The sequence below is a fragment of the Bubalus kerabau genome, chromosome 11 (genome assembly GCF_029407905.1).
Source record: "Bubalus kerabau isolate K-KA32 ecotype Philippines breed swamp buffalo chromosome 11, PCC_UOA_SB_1v2, whole genome shotgun sequence".
Lineage (NCBI taxonomy): Eukaryota > Metazoa > Chordata > Mammalia > Artiodactyla > Bovidae > Bubalus > Bubalus kerabau.
The window spans coordinates 6624284-6645670 of NC_073634.1; the positions used below are offsets into that span (position 1 = coordinate 6624284).

At 46.9% G+C, this 21387-nt stretch overlaps 1 protein-coding gene and 1 long non-coding RNA gene across 4 annotated transcripts in view; one reads left to right on the top strand and one right to left on the bottom strand.

Annotated features, from left to right (window-relative positions):
* Window positions 1-1298: 1298 nt before the first annotated feature.
* On the bottom strand, window positions 1299-3650 carry LOC129622771 (uncharacterized). 2 transcript variants are annotated; one of them, XR_008700131.1, is made up of 3 exons: window positions 3160-3650; window positions 1746-3010; window positions 1299-1383 (listed from the first exon to the last, which is right to left on the bottom strand). It is a non-coding gene; the product is annotated as an uncharacterized LOC129622771 (long non-coding RNA). The 2 variants fall into 2 exon arrangements; XR_008700130.1 differs by having other exon boundaries at window positions 1299-3010; window positions 3160-3635.
* A 30-nt stretch (window positions 3651-3680) lies between these two features.
* The window catches only part of CNGA3 (cyclic nucleotide gated channel subunit alpha 3), a 35034-nt gene continuing 17327 nt past the window's right edge, over window positions 3681-21387 (top strand). The window contains exons 1-2 of one of the 2 annotated variants that reach the window (XR_008700129.1): window positions 3681-4020; window positions 4635-5756. Coding sequence is in view for 1 of the 2 variants with exons in the window: in XM_055539399.1 (XP_055395374.1) it covers window positions 16456-16556 (101 nt within the window). In the remaining variant the exon portion in view is untranslated. Of the gene's footprint in view, window positions 4021-4634; window positions 5757-16419; window positions 16557-21387 lie in introns of those variants that run through there. The other variant, XM_055539399.1, reaches the window with a different exon arrangement.

Consider the following 21387-nt stretch of genomic DNA (forward strand, 5'->3'; position numbering starts at 1 on the left):
ACCGGAGAGTGAACAGGAGGTGAGATTAGGTCTTCATCCTTGATGTGTGTGTGGCAAAAGTGAGTTTGCAGAAATATGGAGGCTTTGCTAAAAGGTTTTTTTCTTCAAAGAGTTTAAGCACCTTTGGCCTCCATAGTGGGCAATGAATACCAGCTGGATTGGTAGGTTTAAAATTTTGGTTCAGGGAATCTGTATTGTCTGGTGTGATAGAAGGAAACCAAAACTCTGCAAGGAGAATACACCATATCCCCAAGAGACATTTGTTTCTAAAACTCTCCCGCCTAAGATTGTAAATGAGTTTAAGGGGATATATATTCCCACCTTTAAACTTCGAACTCCCAGATCTCTGCTGTGTCCTCATGCGGTGTGAATTACACTACCAGTTTTAAAACAAAATCCCAGGAAGGAGTCCAAGGAGGCTGTTCGCGGTTAGGAGCGAGTCCAGATTTGATAGACGGACTTTGCTGCTTGCTTGTTCCTGGCTCGCCCCTCTTGCCTCAGAGGGTACAGCCTCGAGCGGCTTCGGCCTCTTCCGGGACCGCCTTTGAGGCTCCAGAGCCTCACCTGACTTTCGCAGAGAGAGGAAGGCAACCGGCTCCTTCCGCTGCCAGCAGAGGAGGGTCCTGGGGCTGGAGCGTGTGGGAGCGAGCAAGGCGGGCGCTGCTGTCCAGAGCGAAGAGGAGACGCTCCGCCAGGCACAGGCGCGCCGCGGAGAGCTCAAACTTTGGTGGGGTAAGGAATTTAGGGACTCTTGAGCTGATGGTTCTTGGGGCGCTGGGAGGTGCGCGGGGGACGCAGACTCCAGTATGAAAGTGGATTGAAGATATGCGCTCAAGGGACTAGGGTCGCGGGGCCCTCTGGTGGGCGCGGCGCTGTCCGCAGCCCCCGGTGCTGAAACAGGGGAGAAAGGGGCAGAAGCAAGGGCCAGCTCTGCTCCCACCCCGGCACACACATCCTTTCAGCGGCAATCAAAGGACTAGAGGCAGTCCCTGCTTCCTAAATCTATCGCACCCCCTTCTACTCACGTCCCGCAGCCGCCGCGCTGGGCCAAGTCAGGCTGAGCCGTCAAGGCCGGAGGCAGAAGAAGCTGGGCTCCTTCAGCAAAAGGATGCACCTGGCACCACCCCCAAGACACCGCCCCAAGATCCCGGATACCCGGACGCCTCGCCTTCACGGCCGCCCGTCCTAGAAGAGGCTCGTGGCCGCCTCTTCCCCCGGGCTCCAGATCGGGGTCCCGCGCAGTCTCCCCCCGAGTGTGCGCGGCTCCTGAGGAAGTTGTGACCACGACTTGGAGGGAGCAGGAGCCAAGGGGAACGCAGACGGGGGTCGGGGGACTGCCTCCGCTGAATCCTACTCAGCCTTGAGGATCCGGAGACAAGTGGGCTGAGAAAGAGGCAAAGAATTAAAATTCTCTGGGGGAGTGAACAGTGACTTTTGGTTTTTTAATGATAAAATCATAATCCGAGATCTTGGCTGCTCCTGCCTTAGGGGCTTAGCGTTTAGGAGCAAGAAGGGGCGGGGTGGGGGGCCCTCTGAGTCTTAGCAATCCCCTAAGCGGATAATCACACGGGCTCTCTGTCCTCATCCTCAGGCTTTTCTCCCCAGCTCAGCCGCCGCCCCATCCCAATCCTCGAGGGGCGCGGCCAGCAACCCCTTGCGCTCCAGCCTTCCCCAGCAAGGGCTGGATGACTGGAGGAACGGCCGATTCATTCTCCTCTCCGCGGAATCCTCCAATTCACAGCTACCTTATTTTATGCTGTTGTTGAGACTTTAAACATTGTCATTCTGAAGTGGGTATCCCTAGTTAGACGCGGGATGTGGCCGAGGATGACGGGAGCAGCAGCAAATAAAACACCGAGCCCGGGTCTGTGGTCTCCGCGGCGGTGGACCCGGTGCCTGGAACAGGCAGTTCGCTCGCTCAGGGCTCCCTGCAGGGGGTTCCGCCTGCACAACTCCTCATCTGGAAACCCGACAGCCTGATAGTGGGAGCTCCTCCCCAAATCTTCCAGAGGGGCGAAGCTGGGGTCGGCACCTTCCCTGGTACCTCCAACCCTGGGGCAGTAGCCCCAGACCTGGATTCAGGCTCTCTCCGGGACAGTTCAGTCTCTCTGGACGTGTCCTCCAGCCTACCAAGCTGCATACCCACGCGCGCACACACACTTTCATTCATAAAAATTCGCAACTGATATCGTTGTCTAGGCATGGGGCGACATAATTGAGTGAGAAATCACTGGATGGGGCGCTAGAAAGTCAGGCCGGGAGAAGGGAGGAGACCGCCGTCACAGCCACTAGCTCTAAGCTTGTACGCCCAAATTTCGGATTCTTGAAAAGTCTGCTGGGTCAGGGAAGCGCGTTAGGATTTCACTGAACTAGTGGGAGGATTCGGAAAAGGCGATGGCACCCCACTCCAGTACTCTTGCCTGGAAAATCCCATGGACAGAGAAGCCTGGTAGGCTGCAGTCCATGGGGTTGCTAAGAATTGGAAAGGACTGAGCGACTTCACTTTCACGCATTAGAGAAGGAAATGGCAACCCACTCAGTGTTCTTGCCTGGAGAATCCCAGGGACGGGGGAGCCTGGTGGGCTTCCCTCTATGGAGTCGCACAGAGTCCGACGCGACTGAAGCGACTTAGCAGCAGCAGCAGCAGCATTGGGAGAATTAGAGGATGTGGCGCCTCTGTTCCGTCATTAATGGGGCCCTCGATGGGCGCTGGATGCCAGGAGAGGGTCACTGGGTGGATGCCCTTTGGGTGACTAGTTCTGCAAAATCTCAGTCACTTTAGCAGGGACTTTGGCTAGGACTGCTTGTGCCTCTTGCCTTTGATGCTCCTGTGCTTAATGCGTTTCCTGACCTCATTCACTATCTGCCTGCGGTTGCAGCGTCTTGTCAATAATGGGGTTGCCATGACAACCAATTTCCCATCGCCATGGTACCCAGGAGGTAAACAGTTGGAAGCTGCAGAGGTTCTTGAGTAGTAGCTCCCCCAGATCCTGCACAGGCTGAGGGGTTCCTGCAGTTGTGAAAGAAGGATGGCAATGATCAGGTACTGCCGGTGCTCACCCTCCCCCACCCTCACCCCCCCACCCCCCATCCCCCCATCCCTCCCACCCCCCATCCCCCCCACACCCCCCATCCCCCTCCACCCCCCGCCACACACACCGCCTAGCCGCCTGTTCACCGGAAACCCTCTCTAATCCCTGTGGCCTCCAGGTTGGGATAGGTCAAGTTTCCACTTCGTTCCTCCAATCGTTACAATGAGGCTGGGGGAAAATGGTTTTCGCTCTGACCTAACTCATGTCTGCTGCTCACTGACTACTCCTCAGTACAAATCGCAACACTAAGCCCTGTGGCAGACAGAATTAACAAAACACACACAGCCCCTGGTCTCCGCACATCCCGGTGCAGAGACGGCCTCCTCTCTGGAGGTGATAGTGCCCAGAGAGTACAGAGGTGGGGATGACAAACCACCGCCACCCCTTCACCCAGGGGAGGACATATGGGAGTTGAAACGAAGGAATTTCAACTGAGGAGCAAGAGGGGAAAGGTCTCTCTAGGCAGAGGGACTAGCAGGAGCCAAGACATGAATTTCCTCTGCACAGGCCAGCCCCGCGGTAGCACAGAGACTTCTATTAATAAGATGGGTGGGGCGGCGCGCAGCCGTCAGCTCGCGACGATTCTCGCGAGATCCTCGCGAGATCCTGAGCGTGAGGCCCAGAGCGTGTCGGTTAGAGGTCCTGCTCGCTTCCCAACGGTCGCCCTCACAGTGGTCGTCATGGCGGAGGGCGCTGTGGGAGGTGGATGGCAGCCTTCTCCCCAGGACCCTCCAGGTCCTCTAGCCTGGGGGCCAGTGGGTGAGCTGGGGGTCCCAGGACAAGCTGAGGGCCGCGTCCTCGGTAGCTCCAGAGCCCCCGGCCCAGCTGCCCTGGGAACCTCTTCCCCCTTCTAATGGCGGAGGTGGTCTTCACAGGTCCGAGTCTGTGGAGGCCTCAGCAACTGGAGTATGTGGACACTGCCATTCAGGTACCAGCTTCAGCCAGCTTCAGTCTCTCCCTTCAAGTTTCAAAACTGGGAACAGCATAGATCAGTTGTCCATTCCTAGTAAGTGGCTGGAGGTGAGGGTTAAGTTGCAAGGACTTTGCACATGGTTACTTCAGGTCCGCCTCTGTGGGTGGGGCTCTTCTTAACCAAGGGCAGTTGTCAGGAGCTGGGAATTGACCTGATGAGTATTTGCTAGAATGGGTATTCCTGTTCCCGTACAAATGGTTCTCTCCAGGTTAAATGACAAGCCTGAGGGCTGGCTGGGTTCCGGTCACCCAGTGATGATGGCTGAGCAGGGTCTGGGAACCTGGTTCTGAGGGTGCTGGCAGGAGGACCAAGACTGGGTGCTGGAGGAACACTCCTGGGCAGGGTGAAGGCACCAGCAGAGACACACGCCCCACCCCCACCCCGCCTTCTCCAGGGCCAGGGCATCGGAGGGAGAGCTGAGTCTTGGGACCTTGCCCTTCCTTTTCAGAACAGAGAGTAACATTTGTTGTTCAGTCACTAAGTCGTGTCAGACTATTTGTGACTCCATGGACTGCAGCACGCCAGGCTTCTCTGTACTTTACTAAGTTTGTTTGGTGGATTTGGTGGAGGTTTACAGGAGCCTTGTGACCGGACCATGACCTGACCTCTAGAACAAAGGATGTGACCCCAAGAAGTTTGCAACAACTCACCACACCCATCCATCACCTTTCCTAGAAAAAGGCTTTACTGAAATCTGTATGCAGGTCAGGAAGCAACAGTCAGAACTGGACATGGAACAACAGACTGGTTCCAAATAGGAAAAGGAGTACATCAAGGCTGTATATTGTCACCCTGCTTATTTAACTTATATGCAGAGTACATCCTGAGAAACGCTGGACTGGAAGAAGCACAAGCTGGAATCAAGATTGCCAGGAGAAATATCAATAACCTCAGATATGCAGATGACACCACCCTTATGGCAGAAAGTGAAGAGGAACTAAAAAGCCTCTTGATGAAAGTGAAAGAGGAGAGTGAAAAAGCTTAAAGCTCAACATTCAGAAAACGAAGATCATTTCATCCAGTCCCATCACTTCAGGCGAAATAGATGGGGAAACAGTGGAAACAGTGTCAGACTTTCTTGTTCTGGGCTCCAAAATCACTGCAGATGGTGACTGCAGCCATGAAATTAAAAGACGCTTACTCTTTGGAAGGAAAGTTATGACCAACCTAGATAGCATATTCAAAAGCAGAGACATTACTTTGCCAACAAAGGTCCATCTAGTCAAGGCTATGGTTTTTCCTGTGGTCATGTATGGATGTGAGAGTTGGACTGTGAAGAAGGCTGAGCGCCGAAGAATTAATGCTTTTGAACTGTGGTGTTGGAGAAGACTTTTGAGAGTCCCTTGGACTGAAAGGAGATCAGCCCTGGGATTTCTTTGGAAGGAATGATGCTAAAGGTGAAACTCCAGTACTTTGGCCACCTCATGTGAAGAGTTGACTCATTGGAAAAGACTCTGATGCTGGGAGGGATTGGGGGCAGGACAAGAAGGGGACAACAGAGGATGAGATGGCTGGATGGCATCACTGACTTGATGGACGTGAGTCTTAGTGAACTCCGGGAGTTGGTGATGGACAGGGAGGCCTGGCGTGCTGCAATTTATGGGGTCACAAAGAGTCGGACACGACTGAGCGACTGAACTGAACTGAACTGAAAGCTTTTAGGGCCCTGCAATAAACCTTTCTCTGCTCCAAACTGCAACATTTTGGTTTTGATATTACTTGGCCTCCTGTGTTTCTGGCACACAAACTTGCATTCAGTAATAGATTCATAACGTCTCAGCAGCTTAGTATATTGCCTATGCGACGTCTGCGGTTCCAAGGCTTGGGGCGGCGGGGGGGGGTTCCATCAATGGAGGATTCTGCTGGCCAGAGCCTGCCACTCCGTCCTCAGCTGCTCTGGAAGGGGGACTGAGAAGTAAAAGCCAGTGCAAAGTGGGCTTTGGTGAGCATTCTATGCCAGTAAGTGGAATGAGAAAACTCATGCCACCCTTAAGGAAAGGGGGAGTGATTTGGTTTAAATGGAGCATCACTTTTAAGGTAATATGATCCAGGTTACAAAACATCTTTAATGTCAGGCTAAGGCTACACGCTGGAGAAAATAGGCCACCTCTAAAAGTTTCTGATTGACGTGTTTAGAACTACTGTATGGGAATTCCCTAGTGGTCCAGTGGTTAGGACTCTGTGCTTCCACGGCAAGGGGCATGGGTGGATTTGTTTCAACAGTCCTGGAGAGAGGGACAAGAGCCTGGACAAAGGTGGGAGCAGAACTCAAGAGGCCAGGAGCTGCTTCTGGATTGTTCACTGTCACACCCCTACTGCCTGGTACGGTTCTGGCACATGGTTAGGGCTCAATCCATTTCTGAATTAGTGAATTGAAGAATGGAAGGCAACAGAGGGGACAGATAACCTAGAGGACTTGGTGACGGTAGATCTAGGGAAGTGAGGGAGAGGGAGGTCTGGAAGCTTATGTGAGTCTTACTTAGCTGGGTGATTAGCAGGCTCTAGTGGGAGGGTGCCATTCAGGACAGTTTTGTATCAACTCTTCCCTGGATATGCTGCATCCTCTCTCACATGGCCCTCATCCCCAGAGCGCTTCTTTTGTCCTGTTTTATTTATTTATTTTGGCTTCAGCATGCAGATCCTAGTTCCCCTACCAGGAATTTGAAACATGGCATCTCAACTACTGGACCACCAGAGGAGTCCCTCTTTTGTTGTTCTATGAGGAATTTCACACATCCCATCTTGTATTAGAATAATCTAGTATAGGGGTTAAACCCAAACAGACTTTTGTTCCCCAGTGCTGCCACTCTTTGAATAACCATTGTTAACAGTAACTGTTGTTAGCCATTCTGAGCCCAAGGTTCTTCATGTGCAAATTGGTAGCAGGAGTTATACTGTCTGCCTCATTGGGTTGTTGGAGAAGAAATGAAGCAATTGGAGTGAATTTCTCAACACAGTGCCTGGTATGGCAAGTGCTTAAAGTTGGATACGACCATTTTATAATTTACTATAATGACAGTGTACTACTTTTATAATCATATCCCAAAAGTTAATTAAGGGGAAATAACACACTTTATTTATTTTTTTTTCACACTTTACTTCCTGTGCCTGCAGCTAGTCTTGGAAATGGGTCCTTGGGGAAAGAAGGGAGGGAGGTCCTTTGCCCGGCCTTGATGACTGTAAGTGTGTGTGTGTGCGTGTGTTGGGAGGAGAAGACAATTCTGCAGAGAGCATCTATAAGACTGGCTATAGAGATCTGGGTTCACCGGCTCTAGCAACATCTAGAAAGTAGTTTCATCCTCTTGGAATCTCAGCCTGAGCAGCTGAATCTTATTGCAAAGTAGTCATTTAGAAACTGAGTGCACTTAAAGCTCAGGAAACCAGAGTCCCATGAACTTTGAACCATCTCTTGCAGAAGACCAAGACACTTTCCAGGCATGTGGCAAGCCTCTGTTTGGTGGTTGAATAACAGAACTAACAACATTGTTACAATTTCAGTGCATTCTCTTTCACCCTGAATCTCTTCCTGTTTGGGGAACAATGTTAGCTTTTTTTCTCAGTCAGGAATTGAAAATCTACAGCTGGTATGTGCAAGCTGCCCTTTGCTTGGGTTATAGAAATGCATAGAGCTCAGAAGCCGGAGAACGGCACCTTCTGAGGGTTACAGTTTAACACTTTTCAACACTCCAAAAGGAAATCCTGCACCCATTATCAGACATTTTCTTTTCTAACTCCCCTCCCATCCTTGTCCCTGGCAGCCACTAATCTATTTTCTATCTCTATGGATTTGCCTATTCTGGACATTTCATACATATTGAATTATACGATATGTGGCATTTTGTGTCTGGCTTGCTTACTTAGCATAATGTTTTCAAGGTTCATCCATGTTGTAGCAAATTCCACCTGAATAACATTATGTAGATACACCTTATTTTGTTTATCTAGTTATCAGGTGATGGACATTTAGGTTGTTTCCATTTGGGGACTGTTAGAATAATGCTGCTATGAACATTGAAATACAAGTTGTGCACACATATATTTTCATTAGGTATCTGCCTGTGAGCGGAATTCCCGGGTCTTATGGTGACTATTTTCAGCATCTTGAGAAACTGCCCAGTTGTTTCCAAAGTGGCTACACCATTTACAGCATTCCTACCAGCAGCGTGTGAAGACTCCAGCTTCTCCACATCCTTACCAACACTTGCTATTGTCTGTTTATTTCTTAATTATAGCCCTTTAGGCAGTGTGGAGTGATATCTCGTCATGATTTTGACTTACATTTCTCTATAACTAACTATATTAAGCATTTCTTCATGTGCTTGTTGAACATTTGTGTATCTCCTTAGTGAAATATGTATTCAAGTCCTTTGCCCATTATTTAATTGGGTTACTTGTCTTTTTATTATTGAGTTGTAATAGTTCTTTACATATTTTGGGTACAAGGCTCTTACCAATATATAATTTTTAATTATTTTTTCCATTCTGTGGGTTGCCTTTTTACTTCTTGATGATGTCATTTGATGCACAAAGGTTTTATTTATTTTGTATGAAGCCCAATCTTTTTTTTAGTCTATTATACTTTTGATGTCATATCTAAGGAACCACTGTCTAACCCAAGGTCGTGAAGATTTACTCCTCTGTCTTCCTCTAGAAACTTTATAGTTTCAGCTCTTATATTTAAGTCTATGAGCTATTGTGAGTTAATTTTTATGAATGGTATGTATTCTTTTACATACCAGCAACATTTGATGAAAATACCATTTATTCTTTCCCTCATTGAGTTATCTTGGGACCATCATTGAAAATGAGTTGATCGTATATGCCCTTAATCAGGTTGAGGAAATTTCCTTCTAGTCCTAGTTTATTGACAGTTTTAACATGAAAATATGTTGGACTTTGTCAAATGCTTTTCTTGTGCCCATTGAGATGAACATGTTTTTACCATTTAACCTATTAATACGGAGTACTGTGCGTTGTTGTGCTTAGTTGCAGCCAACCCTTTGTGACCCCATGGACTATAGCCTGCCAGGCTCCTCTGTGCATGGGGATTCTCTAGGCAAGAATGCTGGAGTGGGTAGCCTGTCCCTTCTCCTGACCCAGGAATTGAACCCAGGTCTCCTGCATTGCAGGTGGATTCTTTACCAGATGAGCTACCCGGAAAGCCCAATATGATATACTAGGCTGATTAATTTTGGATGATAAACCAACTTTGCATTCCTAGAATAAGTATCACTTGACCATAGTATAAGATACTTTCTATGTATTACTAGATTTGGTTTGCTAGTATTTTGTTATTAAAATCTTTGCCTATTATAATTTTCATCTTCTCACATTAAGTTCTGATATTTAAGTTGTTTATACTTGTGCCATGTCCAGAGAATATTGACATGATATAGTTGCTTCCCCTTTCTGTTTTTGAAACTCTGGACTATTTTTATCTCCTCCATATAGGATCACATTCATAGAAAACAGGAGAGGACTATCAGGTGCAATATTTGCACTGTAGAGTTTTGTCCCATCATGGAAATTCTGAAACAGAAGGCCCTTTAATAATCTACTGTGTCTTGGTTTGTAACTCTGTTCTACAGAGTTCCCAAAGGTATTCTACCTGCATTTTAAGGGTTTTTTAAAATGTATATTTAAATATTTTAAAACCCCAAATGAATAGAGATAGCATTGGTTGGTATGATGTGTTCCATACCTAACTTTACTATTTGGATATTATGGTCAAAATTAAGTTATATCCCACCAATTGTCTTTATAAAAATTATCAAACATTTAAACAGAACACTACAAGTGAATGTTTTTTGAATTGGGTTTCTGTGGAAGACTTCATCTATGTGCCATAGTCTATGTCCCATTATTAGATGAAGAAACTAAAGTGCTAGGTCACATGCCCAAACTGAAGGCTGAGCTGAGAAGAGACTCCAGCTCTCCTTTCTCTTAGTACAGTACGCATGACCACCTATATTGTCTTTCCAATGTCATTTGTTGCAAACAAAAGATATTTTACTCAGGGAACTGCTTGAAAACACAAAACCCTTATCATTGAGTTCATGTACTAATGTCTGCTCTGGTCCCTGTGTTTGTTCTGTGGCTGGCTCACATGTCTTGAGTGATTCAGTGGCTCAGCGTTAGAGATTTTCCCTTCTACCCTGAAGTTCTCAGATGAAATAGGAAGGAAGGGAAAGGCAATTAGAAGTGTGCTTTAGATAAAAGTTCCAAGGTGTGCAGACTTTGTGGGAGTTACTAACTTATCTTTGGAGTTTAATTTGACAAAATGAGCCTGCCCAACCTCACCCTTACCGAGAATTAGCTGAATGCTTTTTGCCCAGAGTGATGCTAGGTAAGTTGTGGAGGCTTGAAATGGCTGAAGCCCAGAGACAGGTTACTTCTGAGAAGATCAAAGACCCCAAATGGTAAAAATGGTCCATCCCAGCTGGAGAAAACGGAAGCCTGGGTCAAGTGTGTGTGCCCAGCAGGACTGCAGGGCTCTCCTCTGACGGGGATTCCCATCTGCTTGGTGTGGCTTTGTGTCCAGACTTAGTGCCTCACTGATCGGACCTGCCAGACCCTGATTGAACAGGAGTCATTACCCAGGACAGTGATCATTCACAGAGGCCTCACACCTCTCTGTTGGTGTGCTACATCCAGGTTTTGGAAAATGACAATGTGTCAGTTGACATACATGGAACCAGGACTGGTTTTCATGTTTAAGCCAGAATAAAAAAGAGGACAGGACATGGACAATATTTTTTTAGTATGAGATGTTAGTCATCACAAGTGGGGACCAAGATTTTTTTTCAGAAGCACATTTCAATTTAAAAAAATAGAGCTTTACATGTTTTGACTTCCTTTGTGGCTTACTTGCTCTATCCCTCATAAATTCCCCTCCATTCTTAAATAGGACGTAAATGTTCAGCATGACTCATTCACAGAAGTGTTAGGAGGATCAAATGAGTTGAATACGACTTAAGTTATCAAGAACGGTACCAGGCAGAGAGTAAAGGCTAATAAATGTACTGTTGTGATTATCATTGTCATCACTGCAGTTACTCACCTGCATCTTCCTCCCTTTATACCACCTACTTTTTATTACCTACCATGAGTATATAATGCGTATTTCGGAGGATAAAATATTTTAAGTAAAGTTTATTAACTCCTTTAAGTCTTCTGGAGTTAATAAAGGAATGAGAAAAACACAAGAATAGCTGGGCAAGTTGTGTTAGATTTCTGCCTACTTAGATGTCCAAGCCGAGAAGAGTGGAGAGAGAGCCACGCACAAAGACAATCAAATCCTTAAAGGTGCACAGCACAGTGGTTCACACGTGGTAGATGTCGAATAATGTTAAATAATTATCGTGATTGCTCCTCACATAAGGAGTCTCCTCAGACCTCAGTGGTCCCTAAGACAGAATTAGTCCCCCGCCATCTGCATTGCTTCCCATCATGCCTCTGTCTCTATTTCAGCACGTCTGTCTCCTCCTGCTGCTGTTTACATGCCTGTTTCCTCATGCAGTTTTGTGTCTTCAAAGACAGGGACCTGTTTTCTTCATCTTCGTACTCCTCAGGGCCAGGTGCAACGTTTAGGACACTGAAAGAATCAGTAAGTGTGTCAGTGGGAAGAAAACACGTTGGATTTAGTGATGCTGTTAAAAAAAAAAAAAAAAAGGAATTGTCTGAAACAGTATGTCCTAAATTCCCCAGTCAAGCCCTGGAAAACACACATGGACTTGGGAGATGATCACAAACCACTCACACCTGGGATCCACTTCAAGGTCACCCTAGTAGTTGGTAGACTGTATCTTCTTCCCATGCTTGAAAATTAAAACTATATTTGTGCACTTCTAATCTCCTGCAGTGGGTGTGATAAAATAAAACAAACCACAACATGGACTTCAGGGTCACAGAGGCCCTAACCTGCGTTTCCTCATCTCCAAAATCAGCTTCACTATTACCTCTTAAGGTTCCTGAGGATGTACAAATAATGGATATGCAGGTGTCCCACACTCGGGGCACCCTGGCTGGATGGTGGTTTCCATTCTCAACAGAGCCTCAGTATTACTGATTTTAATTTCATGATCTCATCTGTGAGTTCTTCTAGAGTTCATGGGTCCCAGAGATGTGAAAACACTTGGGTGGTTGGGGAATTACTTGGATTGAATTAAATGTTTATCCTGCCTTTCCTGGGCTTCCCATGTGGCTCTAGTGGTAAACTGCCTGACTATGCAGGAGACATAAGAGATGCAGGTTTGATCCCTGGGTCAGGAAGATCCCCTGGAGGAGGGCACGGCAACCCACGATGGTGTTCTTGCCTGCAGAATCCGATGGACAGAGGAGCATGGCAGGCTATACAGTCCATAGAGTCTCAAAGAGTCGGACACGACTGAAGTGACTTAGCATGCATGCACCTGCCTTTCCTGTATGAATCATACTACTGAGCAGCCAAATAGTGTCAAATTTTCTTTTTTTAAGAATATTTCAGCTAACTTATGAAGATGGAATGGTAGAATATCACCAATATGCAACTCCTAATGAATCAATGATCACCAGTGGCTGCTAAAATCAGCCAAAGGAATATTCTTGCAAAAAAAAAGGAACCCAAATTTAACCGCATCCTGAGTACAGCTACCAATTTATGGGAAACATTGTAAAATTGGAATTGGCAAAAATCCATACCGTGGGAAACTCAATAATACAAGCAGTTTTGGTTTTTTTCCATAAAAAGAAGAGAAATGCATAGAAACTTTAGATTTAAAAATACCAAAGAGATACATCAAGCCATCAGAATACATAGACCTTGTTTGGATCCTTAGGCTTTTAAGTAATTTAAAAAAGACAACCATTATGACATTTGTGAAACAATTGGAAAAGATCTTATGATTTATCTTAAACTAACATTTTCCTTTAATTATGTACATTTTGCCCTGCCCTACCCAACCTTGTTCTCCTGGATAAAGAACACAGAATTAAAAAAGATTACTTCTAACCTTTGAGAGGTCTGGGACAAGGGCCCATTTACCATGTCTAAATAACTAAAAAACATTCTCTGAGTTGAGGTAATTCCCTCCTCTCACCATAAGAACCCACAGAATTTTGGGTTAAGGGCATACTGGCAGGCAGCTTTTTGGGGAAAGTGGTTCCAAGGAAGAGAAGTAAGAGTCTTGGAAGACAAAACAAGGGAAAAAGGGGAAACCACCCCAAGTGTAGATTATCAAACTAATGACCACTATGGGCAGCTGGTTAGATCCTTCAAGGGCTTCTCCAAAGAGCCCTGTAGAATATAGGTCTGAACTGTCTTCCTGAGGGGACAAAAGAGGGGAATATCTATCTTTGGTTCTGGGTTCTATCAGTCAAGGGTTGCCCAAGGAGGGCTTGCAGTCTAGCACTTCTGGGTTTGCACACGTGTCACAGTGGCCTCAGAACATGGTAGCATGGGGAGATTTGATCTCCGGTCTCCCATCCATGGTTTGCCCCATTCTTTTCCCTTTGGGTTTATCCCAAGTCACAGGGGAGACTTTCACACATGCATGTGGACATTCTCCCCACACCTCCAAGCTCCATTTAACCCTCCCACACAAACAGCTCCTCCTAAGCTACCTGGAAGTCTAAGGGCTTGCACACTGACACACTTCTCAGGAAGACAGACCTGGGAAGAGGCCCCAGCAGGTTTGAGAGCCAGTCCACAGCCTGCTGGGCAGAGAATTTGGGGATCCAGGGCACCCAGAGCACAGCCTAGGGCAGGGGGCAGGGTTCTGGGTGGGCATGTCCCGTTGGTCATGGGCTGTGGTTGGAAAGTGGTCAGAGTGGGTCCTTTAAAGAATGGGACCCCAGGCAGGGGCCCTACTGCTTAGGCCTAAAAGCAGTGCCAGTTCTTTTCTACCCACAGACTTTACACTATCAGGCTCTGGAATCAGATTTTTGTTCATCTTGGCCCAGGTCTCAAGCAATAACATTAGGGAAACTGCTCTCCTGTTCAGTTTCTTCATTGGAAAAGGGAGGCTGCTGGGCGGGTTAAAGGAGACAGCGTTACGCAAGCACCTACTCCGTGGAGGCAGGAGCTCTCCACAGTGGGCAGGTCTGTGAGGGTCCAGAAGTGCTGCCTCCATTCAATGGCATCAGGGTCAGGGTTTGAGCCCAGGGTGGAGAGGGCAGTTCATGGAAAGGGCCCAGACTGGAGGCAACGAGATTTTTCTTTGGTACAATTTTCCTGGAAATGTACAAAGAGTAATTTGGATAGGTTTTCGACAGAGTCCCAGACTTCTTTAAGAGTTTCTCTAGATCCCACTGTAAGCTCCTTGAGGACAAAGCTGCATATTGTTTTCTAATAAAACCCCAGCATATTGCCTGGCACATAAGTGAGTACAGTCAGGACTCAGTTAAAAAATCACTGGATGGATGATTTAAAATTATAGATGTATTTCTTTAATGGGAGATTCTTGTTTCATATGTTGGCATCACATTTTCCTCAGATATCTCAAACCAGAATCATTCTCTTCCTCAGCCCTCCTCCTTCCCCAGTCCCCGCCTCAGTGGGCAGCACCACCAACCCCACACCCTCGCAGTCATGGCAGCATGACTCCTTCATTTATCCTCGATCAGTTGCCATGTCCCCATGCTCCTATCCATTTAGTTTTTAAATTTATTATATTTGATTCACTACCACAAACTAGTTCAGGCAACAATTGTCTCTTGCCTGAGATACTGCAGCACTTAGCTGCTCGTGTTCCCTGAATATATCCTCCCCACTGCAGCCAGAATAACGTTTACACATCTGACCACATCCCTGCTGGGCTTAGAGTAGAATCCAAGCTCTTGACACAACCAGCAGGACTCTTTGGTATCTGTCATCTGCCCCACTTGTAAGATCCTTGAGAACTGTCTTTGTCTTATATTTCTTTGTATCTCCTGTGGTCAGCCAGAAACTAAGTTACATAAATGAACATTGTTTTCAAAAACCAAAACCATTTTTTATCTATTGAAAAACTGTAAAAATTTTAATTAAATCATCGACTTAAGCTATCAAACCTCAGAGATGAACCAGGACCATCTAAGCCAATATCTTCGCCTCCCTGAGTAACGTGTGATGAGCACGGACCACGTCTATGTTAGGTACTTTGGTGCAGTGCTCTGGGGTCCTTGCACCGAGCTTCCTTTGGATATGAAATTAATTTAGTTCTGGAGTGAGCCACTGGGCTATTTTGGAAATCACCATTTTTCTCTGGAGTGGTCTCAACTGACTTCTGACACACTTAAGCCATGCGGCAGCTCAAGAGAGCCTGTGCTCATCTGCCTCAGAAAAACTATCCTCAGGAATTTATTTTCCTCCTGCAGAATTTTGATCAGAAATCACGCAATTGGTCTGCTGTTTCCATCATGCTAGCTGGTACTCACATCAGTTTTCTTTTCTCATCGATCAGAGGGGCACCTTCCACCGTTTGCTGAAGGGAGAGTATTCATGGTCAGCACTGGGATCTCAATTTAGTCGTCTTTAAATAGAGACAGAAATTGTATGTGTCTGATGAGGTTATTTTGAAGATTAAATGAGATGAAGTGTGTATCGGGTTGAACATCTTGTTGTAAAGGTTTTTATAAATGTCAAGTATTTAGGCTTTTTATGCTTTGTTTTAAAACAAGATTTGGGGGAGCTATAAAATGAACAAAATTATAAGATAAATATAGGCAAATGACAAAGTCAGACTTTTTTTTTTTACTTTTAAAAAATTGTTTATTTTTGTCTCTGCTGGGTCTTCACTGCTGTGAGGGCAATGAAGCTGCCCTGGTTGCGGAGCAAGTTTCTCACTGCAGTGGCCTCTCCTGTTACAGATCACAGGCTTTAGGGTGCGGACTCTAGTGTCTGCAGCATGTGGGCCCAGCTGCGGCTCCTGGGCTCTAGAGTATAGGCTCAGTAGTTGTGGCACCTGGGCTCAGCTGCTCCACAGTATGTGGGAATCTTCGTGAATCAGGGATTGAACCGGTGTCTCCTGCATTGGCAGGTAGATTCTTTACCACTGAGCCACCACAAAGTCAGAGTTAAGAGGGACACTGCGTCACTGAAGAGAATCATGAAGGTTTAGCTTTTTTACGTTGGATACCAAGTTCATTCATTTGTTTGATCAGCATTTAATTTTGAGCAGTTCTTGGCATGCAGCTTATACAAAGGAGTAAAAGACCTTCTTTGTGCTTCTGGATGGGAAGAAGAACCCACACTAAAACACTGTGGCAGGAGTTGTGAGAGAGATGGAGGAGGACGTGTGTGCCAGGGCTTGTCTGGGGAGCAGCCCTCCCAAACGAGCTGGGTGTTCAGTTACTTCCTCGTCCTGACGACATATCTGGTTCATGTTCATGTTTCAGCAGCCACCTTGGGGTGGAATGTGACACAGCAAGAAGATGGCCAAGATTAGCACCCAATACTCCCACCCAACCAGGACACACCCCTCGGTCAGGACCACGGACAGAGATCTGGATTGCATTGAAAACGGTCTCAGCAGGTAGGATGGGCTTTAACTTCATGCCTGGAACAGATTGTTCCCATAGCTGCTCTTGACCAGGGAGAAAGAATGCCTTAGCCTGTGGGCAGGACAGGTTGGAGAGCGGAGGCTGTTCACAGCACTCCTTCTAACTGCATGACTCCTCCCAACCCACACTGAAGTAGTTTTTTTTCTCATTTTAGAGATGTGGGAAAATGCTCCAAAAGTTATATAACTTTGGGAAGGCAAGAAAATGAAGATTAAAATGCAGCAGATTAAACACGACTGAAAACGTCCCCAAAGTGCCACACTTTCTCTTGTGTACATCAAACATTTATCAGGCTCTGTCTGCACCAGTCAGTGTCCTGGGCACTGGGGTGGAGTACCAATCCAGTGCCCTGCCCCTCATTTCCAGGGGAGGGTCAGGACTCAGTCATGCTCATGGACTTGGGGGAAGGGGCCATGCCTGCCAGCAAAGCCATCAGCACCACCGATGATGTCCGACATAGGCAGTCACCTGGAAATCTGGGGCCTCTACTTCAAGCCCTGTTCCTAACTTACTGGTAGATCTGGGAAAATGCACTAAACCCTCTATGCCTCAGATTCTTCAACTGTAAAATGCAGCAGCATTGGGAAATGGGAGTATCTATTTGGTACAGACAGACTTACATTTTTTTGATGCTTCTTAAATTGTCAATGAGTCAATTGAGTTAAGCCAGGAGAAACTGTATTTCCAATATTAATGTTATTTTTGTCCCACGTATATAGCACTGAAAACTTCTCCCGCCCATGTAAACTGCACATTATCTAAGGCCCAAAAATGCAATGACAGTCCCTCAGTCCTTGCATCCCTGGCACTGGCCCTCCTCCATCATTTTTCCTCACTTACTTGTATATGTCTCTTCCTCTCTCAGATGCACATTTCATTTTTTTGTGTCCAGGTTCTTTGTCCCAGGTCCTTAGCAAACTCTGCTTATAAGTGATGGACAGTAGTTTCCCTATCACTGCAAACTTATGCAGTCTTTGGATCCCCACTTTCTGGGATTCAAGCAAAGGAAGGAAAGTCTCAAAGCATGCCAACAGATGTGTATTCCCTCCTACTCTTGCAAGTTGGTGCTGAGACCCAGGAAATTTTATATGACTCAGGGGCATCATAAATTCTCACCCTACTCAAATCTCTCCCTGCTAACTGGCTGACCATCAATATCTGTGTTCCATAACTGAGGGCTCCTTCCTTTAGCTTAAGGCATTGCCCTTATTTAAAAGGGGAAAGAACACTGTTAGGACACTTATCTGCTATTAAAACTTTGGTATATATTAATAGTTTCTTTCCCACATCAGAGCTGATAAAACCCCTGAAGAAGGGGCTGAAGAGGGGCTTCAAAGAGGGTTGCAATAAAATGGAAAAAAGGCCCAAGGGGGACTTCCCTGGTGGTCCAGTGGCTGAGACTCCGAGTTCTCAATGCAGGGAGCCTGAGTTCCATCCCTGGTCAGAGAACCAGATCCCACATGCTGCAACTAAAAAAAAAAAAAAAAAAAAGGTCCAAGCATGGCACACAACAAGAAAGACAGGCTCCCTGGAGACATGAGGCTCCTAGGATCTTGGGCCCCAGGGAGAAGGACAGAGGCTGTCAGGATCAGGAGCATGTGAAGCAACATGGAACTTCTCCCCATTGCTCCCTTTTGCTTTAGGCAGGACATAGCCAGAGCATCTCTGGGATCCAAGCTCCCTGGGGTCTGTCTGGCTTCTCCCAGTGGGAGAGTCAAGAGAAGGCAGGCCCAGCAGGTTGGCTGGGGTTCCTGCCCAGAATGCCTGCTCGACCCACACCACCACCACACGGGCCAGCTCTGCCCGACGCATCCTGGCTCTGCCTCAGCAGGTGGCCAGCAAGTCCCATCTGGTCTGAAGGCTGTTCAAGAGCCTCTGGTTTCCCAGAGCCTCTCTGTGAGCTCAGGTTGAGCCCATGCACACTCAGAGAATGGGTCAGCCACACAGCAGGGGCTCTGAAATGCTGCTCTTGGACAGTCCTCTCTGCCGTCTCCCCCGGGTGATGCCATGCCCCTCCTCCCCTGCTCTGCATCCCCAGGCCAGCATGGTGACCACCAGCACAGGCTTAAGGCCACTCTGCCAGGTTTGAAAACTGGCTCTGAAAAGCTGATCAACAGCTCCAAGCCTTAGTTTCCTCATCTGCAAAATATGCTAGTTCTGACCTCAGAGAGCAGCAGTGAGGTTAAAACAAGGCAAAGCTCATGGCACAGCCCCTGCCATGCAGTAAGCACTTATCACCGCTCCCTGCTGGTCCTGGAGATGCTCACCTCCATGGGCCTTCTCTGTGTCCCAGGCTGAAGCCTTTTCTGACTCCTCTGACCTCCGATAGCCCCAGCTGCCCTGACACCTGGATGGGCCGTTTCCTGCCTGTGTCCACATCAGGTTGTCTCAGCCTGACCACCAGCCAAGTCTCACTGAGCCCCACTGGGGGCCATGCCCAACAACACGTGTGGTAAGAGCTTGTTGACAGATTAGTACAGAATCCCATGGAAACACTAGAGAAATCTCAAAAGGAGAGACAGGAAAAAAGCTTCCTTCATGAGAAGCATTAGCTCACAGAGGCAGGAGTGGGTTAACAAAAGTTTCCAGAATGGTTCCTTAGCATCACTGAGGATTCAGAGTAGGAGTTCACACTGGGGATGGTACAGCCTTGGGCCAGAAAGCTGCATCCAGGCCCCTCGCCTGCTTCTCAGAGCAGCCTAACATCTGCCTATGGACAGACCAATTTTCCCTGTAAGATTTATTTGAGCAAAGGATTTTGACACAGTCACATAAAATTTTTAAAGTTTCCAATCACTATTTTGAGGGAGGAAATGGAATCTGAACGAATCAGATCTTTGCCTTGAAATTCCAATCCTTTTAGAAAGCTTTTGGAGAAATAATTACAAATGGGTGTCCTTGAATATGAATCACTCTTTATTCTCAGTGATACCACACAGCTGTGCTGGGAACCTGTGTGTTGGTTGGCCCTTTGCTGAGGGCCCCCCAAAGAGGGAAGATGTCATCTTCCTGTCCCCTGAGACATCCCTCTTCCCAGCTCTTTCACCAAATTAGAGACCGGTTTCCATTTCTCTTTTAAATCACTGAGATCATTTTGCTTGTGAAGAGTCATAAGGAAGGATCAAAGTGTTTCCTTTGAATAACAACACAAAAAAATTAAATTTACACCTTGAAAAGACCAGAAATAAAAATATCCTGCATTTTGCTCTTTCTATTTAGATCTGTTTCATTGACTCAATTATTTAAGAGCTCCCTGGCATATTTTTGCAGATAATGCAATAAAGACTTCAGAACCTGCTGCAGAGAATTGCAGCTAGCACCAAGGACACCTCAACCCCCAGAGCAATCTCCTGGTGTAGCTATTTTAGATGAGCTGTTGGGCATAGAGGGTCATGTCCTAAAGAAGAGGAGACTTCTTCGTGCTGCTTCCTGAGCAGAGCCCAAAGCAATTATCACAAAAGAAAACCATTTGCAACCTGCTTCCCCAGGACCGAAGGCAAAAATGCAGTGACCTCGGTTTCCTGGTCACATGCGGCTGGGGCAGCACCTGCCCGTCACTCTAGTTCCTCGGGGCTTGGGAGGAGAAGAAAAATAATGTGTCACACTCTCCACCCTTGTTCTAAAAGGTCACTTCTGTTCACTCGCATGTCCCCAGAGTCACTAGAGGAAGACACCAGATCCACAGAGCACAAAGTTAATTACCGGTTTCCATTCTGATGAGAACCTCTGCTTCCTCCAGTGACAAAAAAGCCTCACCTCATGGACATGAATTCCTCTGTATAAATAAACACAGAAGATGAGCTTTACGCGTTGAAAATGACCTTGTCTTTCAAAACAGTTTCTTATGTTTCACCAGTTGTCCCTGTTCTTGCTAATTACCAACTTCCCAGGGCTTCTTCCTGTAGAGGTAGCATCACCACCGAGAAGGAGTCTGAGAGGGAGGCAAAGTCAGGCTGTCCTGGCCTGCTCTGCTGGTTCTATAGAGCCTGAGGCCTGTCAAGTCCTCAGCTAGCTCCTCAGCCAGCTAGCAGGACGGGGCCTGGCCCCCAGTCTCCACCCTCTGTATTTCCCTTCGAGGTTCTGAATCTCTGATCTTGCAGTGATTGGCAGAAGGTTCTCCCTTTCAGCAGTACCTGTGTGTCCTTGGGGACTCAAAATGTTACCTCAGACATTTGTTTCCTCTCCTCCCACCCCATCTCCCCTTCTGTCTACCTTGTGAAATCAGTTTCTCTGAGGAGTAACTCATTGGATTTGCTATTATTTAGGTATCTCCCAGGCGTTTAAAAAGGGTAGAGATTCTGGAGCTAGAAGAAAGACATCAGGGTAGAACTTTGGGCATCAAGAAACAATTAAGGAGATGCATCCAGAAAAAAAAGCCCCTTGGGTCCCTTGGACTTACATCATATAAGACCCTTCCTGTTCCTCACAACTAAATGTGCCTTTTGTGACTTGGGTGTTTGAACAAGTCATTATGAAATCAATTTTTCCTTTGTTTCCTTTTCGAAGACCAGGAAAATTAAACTCAGGGAAGGTAAGTGACAAGCCTGCAGTACACCTAGCTAATAGGCGTTGGAGTAGGGACTCAAACCCAGGCCTCCAGGTCCCCCACTTTGCTGCCTCCCCTTCCAGTGGATGCTGTAGGTCCAGGCCACATGCAGTGGCTCTCACTGCTGCCAGCTGCAGGCCTGCTTTGAAATCTGGGGTGAGTTCTGCCCCTCTGTCTCACCCACAAACCCTGATGTCATGCACATGGAGTCTTTTGCTGCGGATGCAAGTAAATGTGCTCTCAGGAGGTGCTCCCAC